General features: G+C 40.6%; 2 protein-coding genes across 5 annotated transcripts in view; both read left to right on the top strand.

Moving 5' to 3' along the window:
- Nucleotides 1–2,250: 2,250 nt before the first annotated feature.
- Nucleotides 2,251–17,834, top strand: part of pex13 (peroxisomal biogenesis factor 13) — a 21,820-nt gene continuing 6,236 nt past the window's right edge. The window contains exons 1-5 of one of the 2 annotated variants that reach the window (XM_019882052.1): nt 2,251–2,396; nt 3,395–4,092; nt 4,592–4,714; nt 5,941–6,282; nt 9,009–9,012. In XM_019882052.1, coding sequence (XP_019737611.1) covers nt 2,323–2,396; nt 3,395–4,092; nt 4,592–4,714; nt 5,941–6,251 — 1,206 coding nt within the window. In that variant the 5' untranslated portion in view covers nt 2,251–2,322 and the 3' untranslated portion in view covers nt 6,252–6,282; nt 9,009–9,012. Of the gene's footprint in view, nt 2,397–3,394; nt 4,093–4,591; nt 4,715–5,940; nt 6,611–9,008; nt 9,013–17,834 lie in introns of those variants that run through there. The other variant, XM_019882050.1, reaches the window with a different exon arrangement.
- sanbr (SANT and BTB domain regulator of CSR) overlaps nt 7,321–17,834 on the top strand; it is a 12,424-nt gene continuing 1,910 nt past the window's right edge. Inside the window, exons 1-17 of one of the 3 annotated variants that reach the window (XR_002169707.1) lie at nt 7,321–7,503; nt 7,873–8,024; nt 8,130–8,298; nt 8,556–8,652; nt 8,768–8,994; nt 9,133–9,191; nt 10,575–10,735; nt 11,019–11,105; nt 12,579–12,689; nt 12,808–12,931; nt 13,012–13,164; nt 13,312–13,454; nt 13,561–13,651; nt 13,732–13,764; nt 14,572–14,671; nt 17,506–17,620; nt 17,711–17,739. Coding sequence is in view for 2 of the 3 variants with exons in the window: in XM_019882049.1 (XP_019737608.1) it covers nt 7,875–8,024; nt 8,130–8,298; nt 8,556–8,652; nt 8,768–8,994; nt 9,133–9,191; nt 10,575–10,735; nt 11,019–11,105; nt 12,579–12,689; nt 12,808–12,931; nt 13,012–13,164; nt 13,312–13,454; nt 13,561–13,651; nt 13,732–13,764; nt 14,572–14,671; nt 17,506–17,588; nt 17,711–17,739 (1,817 nt within the window). In the remaining variant the exon portion in view is untranslated. The remainder of the gene's footprint in view (nt 7,504–7,872; nt 8,025–8,129; nt 8,299–8,555; nt 8,653–8,767; nt 8,995–9,132; nt 9,192–10,574; nt 10,736–11,018; nt 11,106–12,578; nt 12,690–12,807; nt 12,932–13,011; nt 13,165–13,311; nt 13,455–13,560; nt 13,652–13,731; nt 13,765–14,571; nt 14,672–17,505; nt 17,621–17,710; nt 17,740–17,834) is intronic. The other 2 variants (XM_019882049.1, XM_019882048.1) reach the window with 2 other exon arrangements.

Genomic DNA, 17,834 nt, shown 5'->3' with positions numbered 1-17,834 from the left:
GCAAGTAGTCTTTGTCTCTAATCTCCGTAAATCATGACAACGCAAAAGGTCATGGGTTCTTTTCATTAACCTCAAAGACCAAGCCCACCATCAACTCCAGCGCCTTCCCACACGCTTTGACATCAGAAGCCAATACTTTCTATTCCCAGGAAAAACGACAGCATCATCTCACAAATGGCAGCCAAACTTTCACACGCCCACAGTAATAATACCATGCAGGCATTTTATGCAGTTCGCCCCACAGCAAAGCTGCTGTGACGGCTCTGCACACACGCCTGCACCGCAGCATTGACATCACTTGGCTTGTTTGATGAAACCACAATACACACCTCTGCACTCGCTGCTTGTCTTTAGGAGAAGCTCTCCTCATAGTGGCAGCAGCCGCCTCTTCACACACCTCAATCCGGTGTCAGTGTCACTGTCGCTTGACTTTACTCTTCACCGCATCATGGGGGAATTTCACGATAATGTCACTTTATAGCTATAATTGCAACTATTGCGTTAGGTACAGAAATACAGGCATTGAGTTTTAATCATTTTGACTTTAACACAGTCGAACAATTATGCATAGAAATGATGCATATCAACAGTATCATACAGGATACGTATTGGGTGTCTAATTAATCATCGTTATATTATATAGCAGCACTGTTAATGATATATTTCCTACATGATTTACCACTCACGATCAATTCAATGCCCTGAGGATGAAATGACCTGGAGGAATGAGAATATTCACAAAGACTTCACACTTGCACTCATTGTACAAATATGCTTGAATATAGTTCGTAATCGAACTATATTTATTATGTACCACATACCACATATTAATCCCCCCCCCCCCCATTCTTATTGAGATTAGATTTCAATCTCTTTTAAATTGTTTTGTTGTGTTTTCGTGCGAGTCTTGCTGGAGTCACCAGCAAAAGGAAAACAGTAGCATGATAGCGAAACAAAACAGACTAGTACACTTGTCACGAGAGTAAAAAAAAAAAAAAAAAAAAACAATTCGCATAGCTGCGGGACTGGGGACTCTTCGCTTTGCCCGACAAAAAGTATACTTGGCTTGTTCTGAAAAGTATACATGTACTCTTAAAACTTAATTTCTTCCAATTTAGTATGAAAAATTACACTTTACATACTTATACTTGAGTATACTTTAAAAATTATGCCTATATCTACCACTTTTTCGTAATGGGTGACGTCCTTGTGTTCAGGGTGCAGGAATTTTGCCCCACCCAGGCCCTATATATTCCATTGAATTATGAGCCACCGTGCATGTCAAACTTTTACGCAGGAGGATTTTTTTTGCACTTCTGAGCGGCTGTTTTGTCACTAAAACAGCAGAGATCAATGCAATAACTTTACCCATAATTACCTATACTGTTTAACCTGATCATCTCTAAATAAAAATGCTCATATTTCAAAATATTTTCACTTCAACGATCAATATTTGTTATTTACTGTTTTGTTCTCAAATTAAGTAATGTGCTGACCACTGCCAGTGTTGTGGCGGCACTCTGGCGCCCTCTACCGACCAGTAACCGAACTGGGTACTACCGGTATATGCAGTTTATCCGCAACATGACATATTTTTTGTACTGTATACACTTTTAGGATTTATAAAAGTAAACCTTTAAAATTATGAAACACTCTCTAAAAGGACAGCAGTCTAGTCAAGTCTTGATGGCCTATTGTCGTATCTAATTTTCCACACGAAAAAAAACATTATCTATCTATCTATCTATCTATCTATCTATCTATCTATCTATCTATGCGGCTGTCTGTCCATCTATCTGTCTGCCTGTATGTCTGTCTTGTTGTGGCCTTTGAATGTTTTACTTCATCATAGCTCTCTCTGCCGGAAGAAATGTTGCAATGCATGTCATATTACATTTTGCAGCACAGCATGAGGAAATAGAATGTAATACAACGTCACGTTTATCTGCATCGCTTTAATGTCTTAAATTGAAAATAAATGATGATGAAAATGAATGTAGAGCCCCTGTCACCCTTGGACCCGTATAATCCTCTTGATTTTTCGTCTCACAATAACTCACTACTAGTCCACCGTGCGGAAATAGGACTACAATTAAATCGGACTACTCTCTGCAACAAATTTTAACAAATACTAGAATAAAACAAATGCTCTTAACAAATACTAGAATAAAACAAATGCTCTCAACATCCCCTTTGAATGGTCCAAAATGCAAGATATAGAAATATACGAGGAGACATAGGAACGCATCACGAGAGGCGTTCAGGGGCTTTTGGTCTGAAACGCTTCGGGTTATTTTGACACTTCGGGGCCATTTTTGTGCGATGGATTCGCAACCGCCGCCAAAGCCGTGGGAACGGCGGATTCCCGGGACCATAGGTGCACCTGTAAATTACAGGTAAACGAATGGGGCTGTTTTCTTTCGTAATATCTGTTTTTTGAAGTAACATTTGTCGATGTAATCGTAGTGCCCAGTTCGCGTGCATGCTAACTAGCCATGCTAAAATCCCAATTCGATGGACTGTACCTAATAAATTAGGCGTCTGTGAAAGCCTGGTTGCGATCAAGAAGAATTATATAACTTTCCTCTGTGCTCTAACGTCTTCTCACCACCTGGAGAAGTTGCAAGGAAACGTTGTTGTGTTGTTTTGCTCACTTAGCCTGGCCTAACACCATGGCCTTCCAATATGTTGTGAAATGAAGATACCTCATTACACAATACTGTACGCCTCTGTTTTTTTTAACTTGTCAATATTTGTCCACAGTATTCAACCACGCGGTGTTTATGCGTTCCGAGTTTAATGTGTTCGCAGTTTAACTATTTTTGACTATTCGTGCTTATTCTAACACCAAAGGATTACGATACGAATAACCTATGCAGAGGTGGCAAAAGTACTCACACTCTGTATTTAAGTACAAGTACAAACTAGTCAAAGTAGAAGTTGTCAAACTCTTAATGAAGTAAAAGTTAAACTAAAAAAAGTTCACACTGAAATGTAATTAAGGGCAAGAGGGAAAAATACTATCAATTATATCCAGCACCCCATTTGATAACTTGGCTCAACGAAAAACACTAACACATTAAGTCTTTTCTCTTTTATTAATTTAAATAACGCTTATACGGTGAAGTTGGGGGCAACGATAGATGAATAAACCGTTATTCTTGACTTCTTCATATGGTTTCAGTCTTAACGGCCCTCCAAGGGAAACTAAATCTAACTAAAAACTACTAAACTAAACAAAAACAAAAAAATGTAACAAAAATCTGGCCCGTGACAAAAATGAGTTTGACACCCCTGCTCTAAGCTGTCCCAAGGTGTGAATGGTTGTTTGTCTATGTGTGCCCTGTGTTTGTCTGGCAGCCAGTTTGCATTTAAATCTATTATCACCAAACAGGTCGACGGACTTTGGACCTCCTGCAGGCTCCAGTATTGGCCCTCCCATCCTGACCAGAGTTGCACCACCGCTGCCCCCACGTCCTGTGCAACAATCTTACCGTCCAGCTTACAGCTCCTTCACCTCCTCTTACAGTCCCTACGGGAGCTCCATGTACGGGGGCTACAGCCCCTACAGCCCCTACAGTGGTGGCTACGGCCTCGGAGGTTACAGTCGCTTCTCTCACGTGGAGGATGCCGCCCCCAGTCGCTTCGTGCAACAGGCTGAGGAAAGCAGCCGCGGCGCTTTCCAGTCCATCGAAAGCATCGTCCAAGCCTTCTCTTCAGTTAGCATGATGCTAGACGCCACATTTTCAGCCGTCTATAACAGCTTTCGTGCTGTGCTGGATGTGGCAAACCACCTGACACGGTTACGTGCGCATCTCACCAGGGTTTTGTCAGCATTTGCCTTGGTGCGCACTTTGAGATACCTCTACCGACGTTTACAGAGACTGCTTGGTCGAGGGTCCGCTGCTGAGGTTGAGGATTTATGGGCGGACAGTGCAAGCGATGCTCTGGCAGTACCCAGAGGCTCTGGAGCCGGAATGGACGATCAGACCGTTAAGTCGTGGCCAATCATTTTATTTTTTGCCGTGGTCCTGGGTGGTCCTTACCTCATTTGGAAACTGCTGAGCTCTGCCACTGGCTCTGAAGATAGGGGTGAGATTTGTCTTCCACAAAAGAATTTATACTTGAAGAAAAGATTGTTTATGACACAAAAAGTTCTTTTTTTTTTTTTTTAAGAATTATCACACATTATGCGCTCGTACGGGGTAATTTTTGCAATGGTTGAGCACTTTTGATCAACGTCCTGTTAGTATGATCCAGTGATGTGAAAAAGTATTTGCCCAGTTCCTTATGTTTGTCTTTCCATATTTATCACACACACAGATTTCAGTTCATCAAACCAATTTTAATATCACACAGAGACAACCCAAGGAAATACGAAATGCAAATTTTAATTTATTTAGACCAAAAAAAAAAACATTTATTCAATATCCATGACATCCAACTTTAGGTCCATGTACTAGTACGCTCTTTGTCCGCACTAGTACGACAATACAAAGCAATAGTAGACCAACCAAGCAGCACGAACGATGTTTTTTTTCCTCACAACCACTCTCTTGATTTTAATGGGTGTGATTGTGTTGTCTCGTAGCGACTAACTGGGCCAGTGGAGAGGATGACCATGTTGTGGCAAGAGCAGAGTACGACTTTTCAGCTTCATCCGAGGAGGAGATTTCTTTCCGGGCTGGGGACATGCTCAACCTTGCACCGAAAGGTGAGGATAGGGAAACAGGCGTGAGTGTCTCATCTTAATTAGTTCGCTTTCGTTGGCATTTTTAGTTTGCAAAGATCATATTTGAGTGGAGTACTTGTAATAAACGCTCTATTCAAGGGAAAAAAGCCATCTGCTTTGTTTACCATTCTTTCAGATTGAGAAATAGTGTAAACATTTTTTAATGGAGGTTAGGTGTATAAAAAAATATTCCTTTATTATTCATTTTCATGCTATTGCAACATGAAATACGGTCAAACGTTTTTTCTAGCATCCATAGTCGCAAATAAAATAGGTAGGGAAAAAAAAAAAATCAAAACTCTTTTATAAGAAGTATTTGTTAAGGAATTCATTCCAGAATGTTAGTCCACCACTGGTTTGTTTGATTTCATTTTTTTTTTCCCAAAAACAAAATCCAGCATTAAATTGTTCCCATTACAAAAGCTTCATCAGTTTACTGTTTGAAAGCACAAAAATCATATAAACAGGCAGGCTTACCGTAATTTCCCGTCAAATACACAATTTTTGTCGTTGAAGAAAATTAAATAAATACCCAAATTTGCCACCGATATTGTACGTAGGTCATTGAAAATTATGAAAATGTTTCACATTTAATAGATGTTCACCAATACCAAGAGCAGGAGTGCCCATTACGTCGATCGCGATCGACCGGGACCTCGCGCGCTGGTCCCAAGTTGATCATGAGGGGTGTAGAGAGAAAAAAAACCCCAAAACAATCCAAAAAAATTTGTGTGTCTGTGTGCGGGTTATTCATATATTTTTTTTGTGTTCAACCACACTGCACCCTAATCATCCTGTCAGTCTCACTTTCACAAAAAGTATAAAAAAAATAAAATAAAGCAGGTCACCTTTAAACTACGATGGCGGGTGACCTGCGTCACCATGGGGTTGTTAGTGCTCAGCAGTCTGCAATTGCAACATGCGTCCAGAGCTGTTGCGATATAGCTTTTATTTTTATGATGATTATTATTTTTAGTATCAGTCAAAAGTTCCTTTCGTGTACCATTCACCGATGGCACTCGCACATGGCAATCTGGAGGGCTGAGAGAAGCATTTTAAAATGGTGCACGTAGTATATTATGCCACTACCTTTTCTTTTTCATGTGATTTTTATTTGTTTATTTCGTCTCAGTTCATTCAGCCATGGCTCCCGTTGCATTTTTACAAGCTGAAAGTATTTTCCTCACTCTTTCTCTCATCCTGTTTAGAGCAACAGCCCCGTGTGCGCGGCTGGCTGCTGGCCAGCCTGGACGGTCAGGCAACAGGCCTCATCCCCGCCAATTACGTCAAGGTCCTCGGCAAGAGGAGAGGCCACAAGCAGGCAGAGATGGAGAGGCTCACTCAGGTGCAGCAAGAGAACTCGCAGGACTCCCGGGCTGCCCTCTCCGCAAATGGGAATCCTTCGTCCGTGGAGTTGTTGGAGTCAGTGTACAAAGAAACACCAACTTCCACCAGTGTAGGACTTCCAAATTGCAGTTCCAATACAGTCGTTAACATCCCGGAGAAAACTGACCTGTGAATCTACTGCTAGTTTGAATGTATGCAAGTCTGTTTTTTTTTTTTTGTAAATGACTCACTTTCACTGTTCAACTGTAAATGTTGACTGATTAACAGTAAAAGTAGTATGTGGAACTACAGTATCTTATAAAGGGTCAATTCACACATTTTCATGTTTCTTGGTTTAGAACCTGCGTTGGAACTTCGAGAGTTGTAATAAAATAATATATATAATTTTATTTGTGTAGTCCTGATGTTGATCATGTTTAATTCAAAATGCGTGTGTTTATAATGAGAAGCAACTGATTTTGACCACCCCCGGAAACAGCATAAATACATAGTAAAATTATTTTGTCAAATAAATCATTTGAAAAAGCTTAATCGTGTAGTTTTGCCTACTTTGAGGACATTGTTTCATTCATTGTTCACGTCACTAAGACCTAATGGCTCAAATCAGGGGTGTCCAACTGTCCATACCTCAGGCGCTGCTGTCCTGCCTAATTCAAATACTGTATTAGAATCGTCCTCCTGCTGGTTCAGAGCTGGCTATTAGCTCATCAGTTGAATCAGGTGTGTTGCAGCAGGAAGAGATGGAAAAGAGGCAGGACAGCGGCCCTTGAGGGCCGGAGCTGGATATGCCTGGCTTCAATGAAGACAAATTTAACTTCCTGGACTTGTTTCTACTAAAGCCGTCGTCTCTTAGCAACGGGACGCCCAGCTTCCAGTTTTGGTTTACAACTAGACCAAATAAATCAACTAAACCAGGGTTAATATTCGCATGATGAAGCTTTGCTTTTAAGATTCGTCTAACACTGCAGTGTATTGTCGGCGCAAATTTGGTAATTATGATTTACCGGTACATTTTTTTGCTTCTCTGCTTGCGTTACCCTTATGGAGCATTCAGTCAACAAGTAATTTGACAAAACCAAAGTAACGTTGTTACTTTGGGTATAGTATAGCCACGATTGTCAATAACATTAAATATCCTAAATATGCTTTAACTGTAAGGATATGTACATGGACATTTATTGTTTGAAAAGCCAAGTATAACCATTACAATGATCTCTGCGGCTCACCTGCCGCTAATCGTTCCCGAAATTACGAGGAGTCATTGAAGGCACCAAGTATCCCTCAAAGTTAGCTCGCGTTAGCAATGCGGTTCGCCGCCAATAGGACGTCTCAGCATCAGCATCACCGATTCCCAATGACAAAACGCACGTCGACACAGGTTCCTGTATAAAACTGCAAGAAAATAACTCTTTGACAGCAGATAAGTATGTAACTGATGTTTTATGCGTGTGCTGTTTTCTATCTGGGTTCATTTAGCGAACAAGATCGTTAATTTCTTTGGGGGCGGGGGGCATCGTACAGGAGAGACACTTGGCCTGTGTTAGCATCATCCGCCAACACCAGTGTAATGGTGTGGACACCGCAAGCATGTCTAGATATCCTTAAATGCTGTTACTGTCGCAGAAAAAAAAACATCTAAAATGTGATGACAACTGAGTCATTTGCTGTTATACATCTGAACTTTTAATCTGCATTAGTAGTGAGTGAAGTATCTAATCCAATAAATAATAAGTAAAAAAATCACTAACTATGCTGAAAATTGCAATAATATAGTGACCTTGTGTTCTTGCCAGAGATGAGTCACTGCTCCTTGGACAACAACAACTTTCCCTACGACAACAATGTGCTCGTTCTGGACATGGTGCTGGGCTCCCTTTGGGGACTGGCCCAGCCAATAGACTGGGATAGTGTGGCAAAGCTTGTTCCAAGTTTCACTCCCAAAGAGGTACATACTGTACATACAGCATATGAACGGTCTGGCAGCCTGTGATTGATTGCCTGTCACTAGGCACCTGGTTTGTAATATGGAGCTTCTTACTGGATTTTACAGTGCGCACTCCGCTTTGAGGAGCTGAAAAATTCTGGAGGTCTTCCTCATGTGGATGACCAGTGCAATGCTGTCACAAAAGGAATGCCCACAGATGGCGTGTCAACCGTACTGGAGATTGCTCAAGCAGTGGGGACAGAAAGTAATCACAGCGCTGCCTATAAAGAAACAGGTAATTCACTTCCTAAAAATGCCTTCTATTTCTGGACTACTTTACCTTTTTTTGGTCTTAATTTATTGAAAACATCAGTTTACAATAAATGTCATGCATCAAAAACAAATTTCAAGAATGGCTAAATAAATTGGCTATTAAGGGTGACTGAGGTGATTCAATAAAAGCTATATGTACTGTATGTAAAGATAGATGATGAAATGGGAATTAATTGGTTCCAGAGTCAAACATCATCTTTGTATTTTGTGTCCGTGCAGGCCGCAAATTAACACTCTCTGAGAGTGTTTGCACTTTAGAGAAGAAAGACAAAGGAGCCTTGACTGAGGGGGGTGACAAACCTCAAAAGCTAAGGGAGTAAGTTCGTATCTTTCTTGTTTCTGCAGCGCTGCCCAAACCACAGCGCACATTCGTACTTGTCTTAATGTGACATACATTGTCAAATCAGTGATGCAAAATTGTCCCCGCACAGTCCCAACATGATCATCCACGTGTGTGACGAGACCAAGAACCTGAAGCAGGATTTCACATGTCCCAGAGATCTTCTAGTTAAAGAGATGCGCTACTTTGCTGAATATTTGTCTGTGGACACACAGAGATGGGAAGAAGTAGACATCTCGGTTCATTGCGACGTTCAAATCTTCGACTGGCTTATGAACTATGTCAGGAGGAACTCATCCAAAGACAAACCTCGGCTCGGTAAAATCTTGGAGGAAACTCTTACTGTTTTCACATTCCATTTGGGAGCAGCTGAGCTGTCACTTCTGAACTGGCTTGACTTATTGTTGTGTTCGGTGGCGTGTTGTTGGTTGGTCGCATGGGGTTTGTCACTTACAGAGCCCAGCAATGTGATCTCAATCCTGATCTCCTCCGAGTTCTTGAAGATGGACACATTGGTAAGTGGAGTGATGTGTAATGTTGGGTTATTGGGGTTAAGGCATCTTGCTTTTCTGATGTACCGTATTGGCCCGAATATAAGACGGCCTGATTATAAGACGACCCCCTCTTTTTCAAGACTCAAGTTTGAAAAAATACTTTTTGAACACCAAATTAATTTTTATACAGAAAATAATTACAGTACATCTGAAACAAATGATTCTAACAATATATTTGAGTGAAAAAGCCTGTTATTTTGCCTCATTCAAATTTTAATATCTGAACATTTAAATACGTAAACTAAAGTGCAATCACATTCGTAAATGAATGGCGTCTGGTTCTCTTCTATTATTTTCTTCTCTTTTCTTTCTTACCGCTATTTTTTATTTTTCTTCTTCGTGCTACCGTTATTTTTATTTTCATTCTTCGTGACGTGTTCACTTTGGCCTGGGGAGTCAAGTTCAGCATTCGCTTCAGTGATATCTGGCGCCATCTAGTGTTGTGAATGGGTATAATGTCTAGACCCCGAATATAAGACAACCCCCACTTTTTCAGTCTTATTTCAATGCAAAAAACACCATCTTATATTCGGGCCAATACGGTAATTACTCAATTAGAGAAGTCTCCCTCTGAATGTTCGGAAGTCCACTTTAGAAGCCAGTACGGGATTGAACAAAGGAGAAGAAAGTAGTTAGCATAGCATAGGTCTACGTGGATTATCTCCTCTTCCCCTCACTGATGTCATGTTGATGTTCTTTACACCACAAACCTGTTGAGGCTGAATCAGCTGTGTCCCTGCCGGTTGCAGCCAAGTAATGCATTCCATTTGGCCTTAATTATATATATATAGCTCCTGGGATCATATATATATATATATATATATATATATATATATCACATACATACATATATGTCTGGAAATTACACAAGAAAGTAGAAAGAGCCGTAACATAGATATTACTGATTAAATGCATCCCTTTGTACCATTCTAAAGGATCCTGGTAACTTCTAATATTGTGCATTTAACCTGTAACCCGATAATAGTCGGCCATTGTCTTACCACGTTTCAAAAATGTGCAAGTTTGGTTCATTGGACACATTCTTAGGTGTGAATGGTTGTTTGTCTTCAGCATACAGTATGGAGACTGTATTTGGCTGGTGATAGGTTGAGCTGGGAAGGCTCCAGCTCACCCGCAACCCGAATGAGGCTAAGCTGGACGGATAAATCCAAACAAAACTTTCGACATTCTTTTGCCACGTTCTTGTCTCATTTCCAGCCAGCAGATACCATTTGAATGTCATTGAAATCACTGAAACTGATACGTTATCTTTTGCGATTGTATGGCATAGTGCAATGAAAGGAACAATTTCCCAAGAACCATTATTCCTCTATCTCTGCACAGGTGGAGGAGTGTGTCCAGTACTGTCACAAACACATGAGCGCCATCGTGGCGACGCCCTGCAACATGAACTGCATCAACAGCAACTTGGTGTCACGCGTCGCCGAGCTGTTTAACCACAATGAGGCAGACGACATCAGGGACAAAAAAGATAAGTTTAAGAGGTAAGAAGTCCTGTCAATGGATTCACGGCACCTTTCCAATATCCCAAAGCGTCGAATCATACACGTGTGATGTCATCCTCATACATTACGTTAAGGAAACATGTCACAGGTATTGATAGTACATGTGTACTTTAATTCATGCAGTCAGGTCAAGTGATGTATGGACACCCTGATTTGATCGCCTCTCAGTCACTGCGCTGAGGTAAAACTGAAAAATGTGGCAGACATAACACTGAAATTAATAACACTTTTTTTTCTCTTATTCTTCCCTCATTTTACAAAGCAAATTGTTCCAAAAGAAGATTGAGCTTCTCTTCGACCCGAACTACAAGAACCGAGATTCTCCAAGAAATGCCACAACCCTTTACAGGTCAAGACAGACAGAAACATTTTCGTTTTCAACGACACATTTTTTTTTGTACTCAGTAAGTGACATTTTTATGTGGGTGGGTGGGAGGATTGCATCATGACTACTTAATTTGGGTACTTAACACATTTATTAGACCACCTATCATAAAGCGAGTGGCCAACGTCATGAAGTGCTCTCATGCATTACCATACCATTTTCAGCATGCTTGAATGAGTCATTTCAAACTGAATTCACCGTTTATACCCAAGTTTGGGAATGCTTTGCTGGGCTTCTCTGATATTTTTTTTTCTTCTTATCAGCCATGTTTTATTTGAAACTGTAAATTTGAAAATTTGTGCGTAAAAATAACACTGGTCAAAAAGTTGTGATAATTTTATTTTATTTTTTTTGTCAGAGTTGCAAGTAAACGTTTCTAGATCAAGGTTTTTCACTGATTTCCAATTTAGCCTTCCTTCTTTCTCAAGCGCTTTACATTTTTATAATAATAATAATAATAATAATAGTACATTATGTCATATTGCTATATTGTGCACCCCTACTGAGAAGTCATTGTTTATCATAGCATCCTCAGTCATGGTTTCATGAAATAAAATGCACATGCAACCAATTTTACACACACACACACACACACACACACACGCACACACACTCTAATACAAACAGGAACAAACTTAAGTTAAAAAAAACAAACAAATGTTTAGAATTGTGTAGAATTAAGATATGTTTGTGTCTTAGTGCTTTTTCGACGATCTGAACGAACGAGCCATTGATCGCAGTATGTAAAATGGTGTTGGCCATTGGTTTCGATTGTCCACTCTCTTTGGCTGTTAGCTCCTCAATCGGTGCATGAGAAGTAGACTATGAGCAAAGAAAATGTCATTAACTAGTAAATTAAGATCACCCTATTGTTGCTTTTGACTGAAACTTGCTCCTGCTTGATTACGAATGTGACGGGCGTTGTTCTGGATATGTTGCAGTTTTATTTCATGAGACCTTGACTGTGGATGGTATGATGAAGTATGATGCACACATGGAAAAAAAACAACTACAAATAATACAAAGTTAAAAAAAAAAAGTCCATACCTCGCTTGGTCATGCATGGACCCAAACAGTATTCTTGACATCATGAGTGCTAGCATTCCTCTGGCAATTATGACCCCAAATATAACAGCCATCCTACACAATGGCTTTGTATGATATGAAATTAGAACGGCACTCATGAATGATCCGAACAATGAATGTTTAAAGAGCAGTGTGAGTGAGTGCTGGTCAGTGGGGGGTATGAGAACAAGGGAAATCTCAGCCATGTCCTTTAGGGTTCACATGAGTTCACATCCTATGAGTATGTATGAAAAGACAAAATGTGACATTTGGCCCTTTTTCTCTTATTGTCATCAGGGATGTGAAAGTACTTCTCTGACCTTCCACACTGTCACTGTGCATCCTTGAACGTTGACTGTGTCTCCCATTCAGGTGCGGTCTGTGCTTGAAGATGCTGACTGAAGACACGCAGTGGAAGATTTCTTGTGTGCCAGGCAAAATTAACATCGACTCTCATGGAGAGATTGTGTACACACACTCAAGGTATGACAGAACATCTTTTGGACTCAGCATGACTCCACACCATGCTGTGATGCGCTGCACTTGGCCAATTGTGAATTTTGGACCCCTGATCACATGATCCTCGTGTGCGTTTTTGCAGACAGAAGAACTGGGATGCCAATGAATACATTAGCGAATTGTATGAGGAGCTCAAATCATGGGTCCTGGTCTACTGGAGAATCTGGGGGACCATCAACTGTCTTAGCTGCTCCCGTTGCCATCAGGTTTGCAAATACAAGGAGAAACAACATCAAATTGGAATGATTTTTTTTGTCCTAGTGTTTGTGTTGTGCGTTGTGTGTAGGAGTTTGTATGTGCAGAGCTGACCCACTGCTGCTACCACCCAGAAAGTGTGACGTACCCCAGCGCAGGGGTGGATAAAAGCTGGAATGGGACGGGAATCTACCCCTGCTGCAAACAGACGGTACTGCGCTTTGACCCCAGTGGTATGCCCAAGGTACACTACACGGACACGCACACTCATGATCACACAAACAGGAAAATATGATTCCGCCTCTGTCCTCGGATGCCCTCGTGTCATTTTCAAGTACTTCTTTGGCTGGTGACAAAGCACAAACGTGTGTTGAGCAAAGTGTACTTTCAGGGTTGCAGAACGCGAGACCACATCGTGAAGGTTCCCAATGAGGAGGACTGCGATGAGGCCACCTCGGCACAGACCAGAGTTCTCAATGATCTCCTGCTGCACAGAGACTCCGTGTGTGTGGTTGACTTAACACCCGCCCATGTGTGAGTGTGTTCACCGTATGTCGGTCCAACATTGGAATCACTGAGACTGTCTCCATCATTAAAACTATTGACTGTGCAATGTGTTTCGTGATGGTGTGTCTGTCAGAGGCGAAGAGTGCCCAAGCAATGTGGAGAAGGAGTGCGATGTCCTCTTGGAGCAAAACCTGCTCAGAATCCACAGAGGAGACTCGAGCACTGTAAGTCTTTCTCTCTTTCTTCTTTTCTCTTTTTTTCCCTCGCCCATTTCTGACTTGTTTTTCCTTTCTCTTTTAACCAGCTTTCGCTTTTGAAAAACTGGACTCTGCAACTGGTAGAACTGCTCCCTTTCTATGTCTGTAAAAATTCCGCTAACCCATCACTCAACTGTAGGTTGCATTTTTTTTTTTGTCTTGAAAGTAGGTATGAAGGTATTGAGCGAACAATTTAGAGGTGCATCATAAAGATGGGTGTGTCTAATATTTTTACTCTCGTGTAGAGTCACATGCATATTTCTACACGACTGCAAACTATAATTATTTTTATGAGGGACTGGTTTGATATCCTTAAAATTCATTCAGTACCAGCCAAGTACAGCCCCCTTTTTTGTTTTTACCCTAAGTCTTGGAAAAATTGAAAAAAAAAAGTATCTGGGGTTGAACGTGTGGAGTGTGAAAAGACATATAAGTATGTCTTTGGGAGTGAATGAGTTTTAAAGAGGAAGTCAAGTCGCTCACCTGTTTTTTGGATTTGGCCAAGTGGCTTTCATAAATTGAGCCAGAAATGATAAGATAAGAAAGCCTTTATTTGTCCCACAATGGAGAAATTTGCAATGAAGATTAATCATAATTCTGCGTGTTTAGACTAGTGGGGGTAGTTGCATTGAACATATTGTAAAGAAAATGTTTTACTTGACTTGTCCTTTGAATCATGATCAAGCTTTCCCTTCCAGACAAAGAGGAAGTTAACTTAAGTTAACAGTAACAAAAATATCAGTCGAGAAGTCACCCCTGCGTGCCTGTTTTTAGAACTCTGGCCTAGCATGCCAAACTGTCTGTCTGCGAATCATGAAAATATGCAGTAAAAACAAACAAACAAACAAAAAAAAAAAAAACCTTACAATTTGAACTTGTCCTTCCAGAGGCAGCAGTCTCTCCTATCAGAGGATGAGGAGTGCACCACGGGGTCCGAGGTCACGGAAGATGAGGTGGGAGATGAAGACGAGCTGTCCAAGAAGCAAGGTGATGTTGTTGCTTTGTGACAAAGTGCGATGTGTGTGTGAGGCCCATCATTGATATCAGGACACCAATTTACAACCGGTTCACTCGACCGCCATCGTGTTCCCTTTGTCGTGAATTATAAATCCCTTTTATAGACGACAAACAATGCACATTTATTTTTCAATCATAGCCTCAGAAAACATATGCATGCCATCTTTAGGGGCACTTAACTACGACTTGTGCAAACTGCCTTTCAAAGCACATTTTTATCCCCCCCCAAAAAATTAGTTCAGGTCAGTGGTAGTCAATGGCGTTCTAAAATGTTCGACACATAGTTGAATGATCCAACACTTATACAATCGAGGGAGCTTGCAATTGCCTCAATGATGCCCATTAAATTTACGTTAACTATGCTGTTGCCAGACGACCTCAATTTTAAGGCCATGTTTCCATGGCAACACGCTTGTTTCAGGCAACATTTTGTTAGGGCACGCTGACACGACAGTGATGATGGCGCCGAGCAACTGTCGTGTGAAGAAGCCGCAGCCTGAAGTCTCAACATGACTACTGGGAATTTGTTGTTCTGCGGCGCAAGTCTTCGGTGAATTTGTACTTTGTGTGCGGGTCACGCCCTTTTGCTCACCCTTTAACGTCCATTTCATGTCGGTAGTGAAGGAGTGTTGTTGGCGAAACACAGTTTTCATCCCATCGCCCAACACTCGGATCAGCTTCCCAAATTTAACTCTTTCATTCCACAAGATGTACTTGTACTCTTTTTAAAATTAGGCCCCACCTACCAAAGACGTACTTGTACGTCTAAGTCTTTTTTTGCTTCATAGAGAGGAGGAGGGTCTGATGCAATCTGTGAATCAGAATAAGCCGTTTGCATTGTAAATCATATAAAAAAGCGGCCAGTAGGTGGCAGTGGTGCATCATGTGCTTGAAATGCATGCTTTTACAAAAAGCTCTTTTTCTCCGTTTTTTTTGCCCAGGAATCGCCATTTTCATGAAATTTAGCCATTTTGTAATGCCGATTGCTGAAGAATGGAAAAAGATAGAAACATTTTTTTTTTCTGCTGAAAGAAGAGAGTCCAAACTTTATTTTGGTAGGCTCCATGTTTATATCGCATTAGAACCAAATATTCTGTGGGCCTTGCACGATCAGTCAAAATCCAGTTAAAACGCTGGGATTGAGGGGGTTGCTCCAGTGAAAATGGCTGGGATTGAATGAGTTAAAATGAAGTGGCCTCGTTTGAATTATTCATCGGAACAATCCAAATCCAAAGCATGTTAACCGCGGCTACAAGTGGAACCTCAAAAGTGGAACATAAAATGTTTCAGGATGCTTGCAGACCTCAGATTTTGTGAACCCTTTCATGCACCCTGTAACCTGGTAACATGATCAGCGGTCCACTGTCGTAACCACTGTCCCTGAAAGAGTTAAACTGCCATGCAAGCCTAAAAAGAAATCAACTGTCGCGAATATTGAAATGGGAAATTAAATTGTAATATTTCACGGTGCCCTCAAAATGTTTCTGACTTGGAGGTCCAACAACTCCTGGTTTGTCTGCTCGGAACCAAAATAGTGAGCCTGTCAGTGACACATAGAGTCAATGACGTGAAGTGCACACAGATTAAGAAACTATTTTTAACAGCTTGCCTCACTGTTTGATTCCTATCGTTTCTATTTCAAGCGGCTACACTTGCGCACAAAGACTTTTAATGCTCTTTCTTCTTTTTTATTTTTTTATTATTATTCAACTTCATTTTGACATGCAGCCCTTTGTTCATTTGCACAATATTAATAATGCAGTTGATGTCCTCAGCATGTACTCCGAATATCAAGCTGCATTACTGTATACGTGAAATGCCTGATTTCCCGGTTTTATCTTGGACATTTAAATTGGCTTTACTGCTCCCTTTCTGAACAGTATGCTTTGAAAAGTCGTTTGCCCTTCTGCGAAGTAATTGAGTGTCTTTATGCTTAAAAGCATGACATGTATGTGTATTCAAAGGCTTTTCTTCTTTTTTAAATAAATGCACTTTGTCTCTACTATAGTGTCAGAAAAGAGCGGCGATTATTTACATTATACTGTATTATAACATGATGTACACACACACACACACACACACACACACACGCACACACACACACACACACACACTACTAAATGCTACAACGAAATAGCCTTCAAATAAATTGTTATAGTGTTGATGTTTGTAAATATTGAACAATATTTTGCCATCAAAAGCACATTTTCATTGTTGTTTTTGTTGGTATTTTATCGAAAAAAAGTACTGCTCAGATGATTGAGGGGTCACTCGAGGAAAATTTATTAGCATCAAAATCAAAAGCTTGCTTTCTGCATTTTTTGTTCCAAATAGGTGATTTTGCAGAAACCAACCCATATTCTAGTGCTCGATCCTAAAAACTGGAATGAGGTAGAAACAAAATTTGTTTTGGGATGGAAGAAGAGAGTCAAATCTTTCATTTGGTAGTTGCTGTGTTTACGTAGACATAAAACGAAATAGTCATTAAGTTTTGCAAGATCAGCTAAAATGCTCTTGATTGGCTGGCACTTAATAGGTTCGCTTTTTTTCTTTTTTCATAAATGGCTGTGAGTGATAGGCTCGGCTCCAGCACCCCCGCGACACTGTTAAGAATAAATGGTGTTGAAAATGGGTTGATGGCAATGAGAGAGTAAACTATGTACAGATTGAGGACAAGCGGTTCAGAAAATGAATGAATGAATGAATGTACACTTTACATCGACACGTCCAATTTCTTTCCTTGACCAGCAGATGGTGTCAGATGTCTCCGAAAGTTATCTGCTCATGTTCTTGTGTGTCTGCAGCTGCCAAGAAGGCCAAGAACAACAGAGTTCTTAAAAAACAAATGTCCTCGCCAAACCTCCACCGAAAAGTCAAACCGGACAAAGTGAGTCACAGTTCGGATATACATTATGAACGGTACTACAATGCTGAATAATATTATTTACATTAAAAACAGTACTTGACATATTTGACTTTTCAAACTTGTGTTTGATTTTCTTGCTACAGTCACAGCCCAGAGACAACAGCCCTTTCGTGTGAGTTCATCTTTGGAAACAATAACATTATTGTAATGTTGTCATGATTCAATACATTGTCCAGGCCCAGGCAACATCAATCACTTGTGTCAAAA

This window comes from Hippocampus comes, unplaced genomic scaffold (genome assembly GCF_001891065.2).
Source record: "Hippocampus comes isolate QL1 unplaced genomic scaffold, H_comes_QL1_v1.1 scaffold36, whole genome shotgun sequence".
NCBI lineage: Eukaryota > Metazoa > Chordata > Actinopteri > Syngnathiformes > Syngnathidae > Hippocampus > Hippocampus comes.
The sequence above is the reverse complement of the archived record's forward strand: the minus strand, read 5'-3'. Positions and strand labels throughout refer to the sequence as shown.